Here is a 6,914-nt window from a genome sequence, read left to right as displayed (position 1 = left end):
TACAATAATTAAACATACTTGTGATCTTGCTTGTTGCCTGAAAATAGCACAATCTGTCTAACAATCAAAGGAACTACAATCATAGGAGACAAGAATCAAACTACATGACATTACAACAAAGAACAACAAAAACACAGTCAAATATTACAGGTTTACATTTAAAGAAAGCATAACTCCTTCAAGTATTTTAAGTTTATATAAGAGAACAACACGAAATTAACTGCCTCGGGTATCTGAAAGCTATGGATGGAAATTTATAACTGCCTGAGGACTTGTAATTTCATTGGTTAGGGGAAAAACAAAGGGGTAGGGGACCAGTTCCTGATTAAAATGCTTCCTTCGGGTGGATGCTGACATGTCAAGACACAAAACAAAAATACTCCTTCCAAGCCTTATAAAGAACCATTTTAATCAAACATTGGCATCTGGGTTGCAGTTAAAATCCTTGTTAGGCTTATACTCAAGGGCAGAGGAACTTAAATCCTTCTTCCAGTCCCAGTCACTGAAGAGAGACTGGGGAGACTGATATTCCTGTTTCAAACCCCCAGCTGAACTTAACTGGCCACTAAAGACAAGATCTTTGGTCCTTGCCGTTTCCAGGTTCAACAGCTCAGCATCTCGCATTGTTTGATGTTGGAAGCAGTTGCCCAGCATAGTAGAACCACTTCTTGATTCCGAAACAGTATTTGATGGAATGTGAGACATTTGAGACCACATGGCATCTGAGGTAAAGTCATAACCTTGATACCTCACACTTCCCAGATCTTTCTGTAAGACGTTGTGCTCATCTGCTTCTGAGTTCAGTCCAAACCTATGGAGTGTTTAGTAAACATCATGATGCTCCATTTATTTCAAGTATGTATAATAGGAAATTACCAAAAAAATTTAAAAATATTGAAGAAAAAAAATGAAAAGCTACACAAATGGATCCAAATGGGCTGGGGTCACCGCAGCCTTGAATTGAAAAAGTAACCCCCCTCTCTGCCCATGAATCTGTTGAGGTGAATAATTTAGGTACTGTCCAGAAGAAAACTGTTCTTACCCGCGCTGTGTGATGAAATTTAGATGCTCCCTTTTTCCATTGTCATAAAAATAAGTTAATATCCAGATTACCTCAAACCCCACCATTTCCTTATAATGACTCAAATCACTTACTTCAATGATCAAAATATAACTCCAATTATTACCTCCCCTCTCACTTTCACTACACTTTTTTTAACTTTACAAAATAAAAAATGTCACTTTCAGTGTGTGCATGTCGTAGTCATTAACACAGTATCAAATATCAATACTAGCTTCCATTCACACCCAAAAAAGTAAACAACTATGACAAGCAAACATAAGAAATGTATCTCAGACTCAAAGTAATAGGGAAGAAAAACAAGAACGCAAAGAACAAGAAGATGGAGAAGACATTGAAGGAAAATGAAAGATTCCATTTGCTCATTGATGACCCAATATTGAAAAATCATATCACCAGACAATTAGAGAAAATAGCCATATTCAATATTTTTTTTAAAAACCTATCCCATGTCACCCGACAACTATCAACTATCCATCACAATATGGATGCATGGTCCACCAATATGAAACTACCTTTACTTTTTTTATCAGCACGAAACTACCTTCCCTTGATTACATTAACTGCATCACACATTAACATCAATGCCCCGCTATAATTTCAGTTTGCTAACATTCAATAATCGATAAGTCCTTGATTTCCAATTTTATAAAACCATACACTAATACTCGTCATTCACACTCTGACAAGGTAACATACCATGCCCTACCTGTCTCACAAAATGTTTGAAACAAGCATGAAAAGCATTTATACAAAATACTTGAATAAGTAAACCTGGAGCCCTATCTCATGATCTCAGATGAACAGCAAGAGGACAGACAATTCAGATCACAAGAAAATCAAGAGCTTCATTAATTTTCAACATTAAACTGCAACCAATACCTAATTAAATGCAATCCAGAAATGCAAACCCAAACCCAAAACATGGCGAACTTGCATGCTGTTTCTAAGGGGCAAAGTTGAAAATTGCTTCATAGCATTCATTGAACACTGAAAATTTTGCATAAATAAAAAATCAAAATGCTATTCAGAACCGCAACACCAAAACATGGCAAATTTGCATGCTGTTTCTAAGGGGCAGAGTTGAAAATTGCTCCATAGTATTCACTGAACACACCGAAAATATTGCAAAAAAAAAATCAAAATGCAATCCAGAAACACAAACCAAAACTTGCATGCTGTTTCTAAGGGGCAAAGTTGAAAATTGCTCCACAGCATTCATTGAACACACCAAAAATTTTGCAAAAACAAAATCAAAATGCAATCCAGAAACCCAAACCCAAAACACGGCAAACTTGCATGCTGTTTCTAAGAAGCAAAGTTGAAAATTGCTTCAAAGCATTCATTAAACACGCCGGAAATTTTGAAAAAAAAAATGCTGAGTTGAATTTAGGAAGATAGCTCATCAGCACTGCATCTTTTGAAAACACACAAATCAAGTTGAATAGAGAATACAAGTCTAACTCAAAAACTATAGGTAGATGACTTACACTTTACTCCCAGAATCTCACCCTCATAATGATCCACATGTTAGGTAACTTAACATCACAGCTACCATGTTTGCTGTATAACACTAACACAATAATATACCATCTGTTGCGGGGTAAATAACACCCACACACCCCACTAGAAAATTATAGCAATCATTGCCACGACCCCAAAAGTCAAACACCCCTAAAGACAAATGTAGCAAGCATCATACGAAAACACAACTAAAAACAAAAAATAAAAAATAACCTCCTCTATTCACACAACAACAATAGTCATATTCCTCTTCTGATAGGTCGGTTACATGGATTACATGATTCCTTCAGATACTATTAATACATGATTAAAAAAAGCATAAACAATTGAGAAATTCTAACAAAAGGGCTCAATCTGAATGAATGAAAGGGTGTGACAAAAAGCATACATAGTTGCATACCTGTAAGTTTTCTTGGTATTGTCAGCTGAAAGAGTGAGGGGGTTCATGTGAAGGTGTGGGAGGGTGGTGTTGGTGTTGTTCCCAAGGGTGAAAGTGAAACCTTCCCTTGCACCATTGGTGTGCAAGGGAAGGGTGTGAAGGGTTTTTGCAGCAGTTGCAGTTCCAGAAACATTAGCAACAGAACCACCACCACCACCAGCAACAGGATTTGAATTTGAAGAAGCAGCAGTAGCAGAAGAAGAAGAAGAAGAAGAAGAAGAAGAGTGAGTTTGAGATGATTCCACAGGCTTTCTTGAACGGTAACGCCGCCGTATCATATGGCGGTCGCAGTACTTGGAGTCAGGGTGCGCATCCCTCGAACACCTCCACTTTTTCCCATCGGTTCTCCTGCACCGACCCGGTTCAGGGTCTATCTTCTTCCCATAAAACCCCACTGAAAAACAAAACTCAAAACTCAAACTTTCACTTGCAGAACACAAAATCGAGCGAAAAAGATGTTATTTTTATTATAAATATTACTACTTACGAGATGGATGAGACATCAACTGGAGGCTCTTGCGAATGGGGAGAAGGAGGTCAGGGGGAACCGAGAGACCCGCCTTGAGGTACTTGAAGATGAGGGCCTGGTGCTCCAGCTCGTGCCACTGTGCCGCCGTGAACGGCGTCCACATCGCCGCCGCATACGGCGGAGGAACGCTCATGGTGTTTTATTTTTATTTTATGCAGAAGAGGGAAAAAGAAAAAGGGTGATGAATCTGAAAGACAAAGAGGGAAAGAGAGAGAGGGAAATCTGCATTAGAAAGTGGGGGCGGTTACCTCGGAGAGAAGCAGAAGAAGGAGTTCAGACATGATTGTTTGATAGGTAAAAATAAAATGGTATAGAAGGGATTCAACTCATGGATGGATGGATGGATGCTGCATATTATTAAGTATTAACTACTACTCCTACTTACTACAACAAGAGAAGCTAACTTCCACTTTTATTTAATTATTTTCTCACAAAAATCTTAATTGGATTTTTGTTCTTATCTGCTGCTCTTTAAGTTTTTTGAAGAAAAAAAATATATTAAATGAATTTTATTTCAGCAGCGATTTTTTTTTGTAATTAATGATTTAAATGGAAAAAATGAGATGGAATTAAATGAATTTATTTTTTTTTAATTAAAATTCTATTGACTGAAAATACTTTATTTTAACTTTCTTTCTATCAGAAGGTATTTTAAAATTAAAATATAAAGTAAAAGTTTCAAAGGTCAAGTAAAATTATTTAAGATGTGTTTGAGTGTCTTTATATTTTTTTAGCTTTGAAAATGATTTTTTGAAAGTTGAAGCAAGAAAAGAAATATAAAAATACAAGAAAGACAGTAAATTTATTCATGTATTGTAAATTAGAATTAATAACAATTTAAAATCTTATACTTTCTACTCTTTTGATTTTATAAAACCTGAATGATGATTTTAGTTTTTTTTTTGTTTTTTTTAATATTGTACTTTATTTTTAAAAAAAATTACTTTAATTCTTTATATTATTTAAAAAATTCAAAATAGTCCTTTTATTAGATTAAACATTATCATGGATGATAATTTTTTCATTCTCCATCCACTTTTTTCATTCTTTCTCTCTTACACCTTCCACCATTTTTTTCTCATATCAAGACCCCAAGGCTTCATCTTCACCAAACCCTAACCATAGCCATTCCCCAAACCCAAAAAGCCCCCACCCCATGCTTCCCCAACCTCACCCCCCTTTAGTTTCTAGCTCTTCTCCTTCACCATTCTTCACTCCATGTGTCGTTGCACCTCTACAAGGCAACATGACAATTAGTGTGTTCGTGCACCACTAAATTTACTTCTATCTGATTTCATCCTCTGCTCCTTACGTTGTCAAGCCTCTCTAGGACAACATGGTAATCAGTGTATCCATGCACTATGAGAGTCATTTCCCTTCATTTTCATCCTTGCTTGGCAAACAATTTAGGGGTTTATTGAATCAAAGTCAACAAAGATGATAAGAAATAAAGTGATTTTCATCTCATTTGTTTAATTGCATATGTTTGGCCGGTGTTTTTTAGATCTATTTTTGTAGATCTAGCATTTTTTTAGCTATGGTGTTTTTATGCAAAAATAGTTTTTTTGCAATGGCTGCAATGAAATTTTCTTCCTATCTTTTGAAAAACTAGGATTTGAGGTATTATTTGTTTTGCTTGGTTGTAGGTTTTCCTTTTCTTTAGCATTGTTTAATGCTGAATGTATAAATTTGTGTCCATCAAGTGCTTCTTGAATGTGAATATCTAGATGTTTTGGGTTATGAGTGGTTGCAACATTGCTATGGGTTGTGCATGTTCTTGGTTCTAGGTGTTTTAATACTATAATTGGCAGTTAAACCAAATTCTGAGAAAAATTTGATGGTTAAAAGTATTAATCTCAACCTTCAAGTCCTTGGTTCGAAGCTTGCAGAAAGATAATTGACCGTTAAAAATTATCACCATGTATCAATCTTTAAAATGAAGATATTTTAGAGAGAGATTTTTTTTTAGCAATCTTTAGTCATCAATGATTTCATATTATTAAGGACATTACATCTACCTTGATAGAAGGACCATTATGAAATAATTAAATAAGATAAAGAACTAAAGTAAACTTTTTAAAAGATAAAATGCTAAATTAAAAAAAGATGAAAGAATAAAAAAGGTCATTTAACATAAATTTATATATATATATATATATATTTTGCTAACTAGAGTGTGTTGAATGAAATAACTTAAATATATTTTTTATTCTTGTAAATTAGTTTAAATTATTTTATTTTTGGTTCATGTAAGTGAAAATTTATGGAGATTATAAATGAAAAAAGTTAAAATCTTAAAGGGACTAAAATTAAAAAAAAAATACAAACTTAGAAGGACTAAAATGAACAAAAAACTTACAAAGACTAAAATTGAAAAAATATGGATTTACAAAAAGCTAAAATTAGAGAAGTAAACTTACAGAGATCTAACATAAAAAACATTAACTTACAAATACCAAAAATATATTTAAATTCAATGAAATTTATTAAAAACTACTAAATATGAGTAGGTCACAAATAAAATTGTGATTTATATTTTTGTTTTTAATTAATAATATTATTAACATTGTCCTGCCATGTCATTGTTACATGTCAGTTGGAAATTTTTTTAAAGTTTTTATTTATTTATTTTATTCAATTACTTAATTTATTATTCATACCATGCATGAGTTTTAATACTAATTTTTAATAAATCTCAATCAATAAGAGAAGGTGCATTCAAGAAAATGCGTTAAAAATATATTGGTCTTTATTTCTAACTAATATAATCTCTTTGGTATTTATTAAAATGTCCAAATTACAAATATATGTCGGTCTTTATTATAAAAGTTCAATTTATAATATTTTTTCATTAATTAATTTTGTCTTTAATTAAAGTCGGTTTTAAAATGATGAGATAGTGAAAGAATTCTAATCCATTAGTATTTCTAAGTTTTATTCACATGATTTTTTTTTAAAAATTAATACTCAAGATAAATTTTATGTTCTTAACTAAATTACTATATTTGATCCTAAATACAAGATTATTTTTTCAAATTTGTTTATCTTCTTTTTATAAGATTTTTTAAAAATTATCTTTTATATTAATTAATTTTAAATTAAAATATCATTAATTAATTTACAACAAATATCATGAATTAAAAATAAAAATATTATTTCTCTTATAAAAATTGGAGAAAAAAATCACTACACATTAATTAATTAACTAAGGTAAAAAGAAGGATGATTCTTAGTTCTTACTAAATTAGATCACGCACACGTCATGGCACGGAAGGGACCGAGTGGGGTGATTATAAGTAGAAAGAAGGGTGACTCTGTAATTTCGTTCAAACAATAAAAAA

The 6,914-nt window shown here is 32.6% G+C and overlaps 1 protein-coding gene across 1 annotated transcript; it reads right to left on the bottom strand.

The window, feature by feature from the left end:
* Positions 1 to 3,940, bottom strand: LOC114418247 (growth-regulating factor 3-like). The gene is made up of 3 exons (XM_028383498.1): positions 3,532 to 3,940; positions 3,006 to 3,438; positions 1 to 811 (listed from the first exon to the last, which is right to left on the bottom strand). The coding sequence occupies exons 1-3, from the start codon at positions 3,704 to 3,706 to the stop codon at positions 412 to 414; spliced, it is 1,008 nt and encodes a 335-aa protein (XP_028239299.1). The 5' UTR covers positions 3,707 to 3,940; the 3' UTR covers positions 1 to 411.
* Positions 3,941 to 6,914: the final 2,974 nt, after the last annotated feature.

The sequence above is a fragment of the Glycine soja genome, chromosome 1 (genome assembly GCF_004193775.1).
Source record: "Glycine soja cultivar W05 chromosome 1, ASM419377v2, whole genome shotgun sequence".
In the NCBI taxonomy this organism is placed as follows: domain Eukaryota; kingdom Viridiplantae; phylum Streptophyta; class Magnoliopsida; order Fabales; family Fabaceae; genus Glycine; species Glycine soja.
This window is presented reverse-complemented; position numbering and strand designations above follow the sequence as displayed.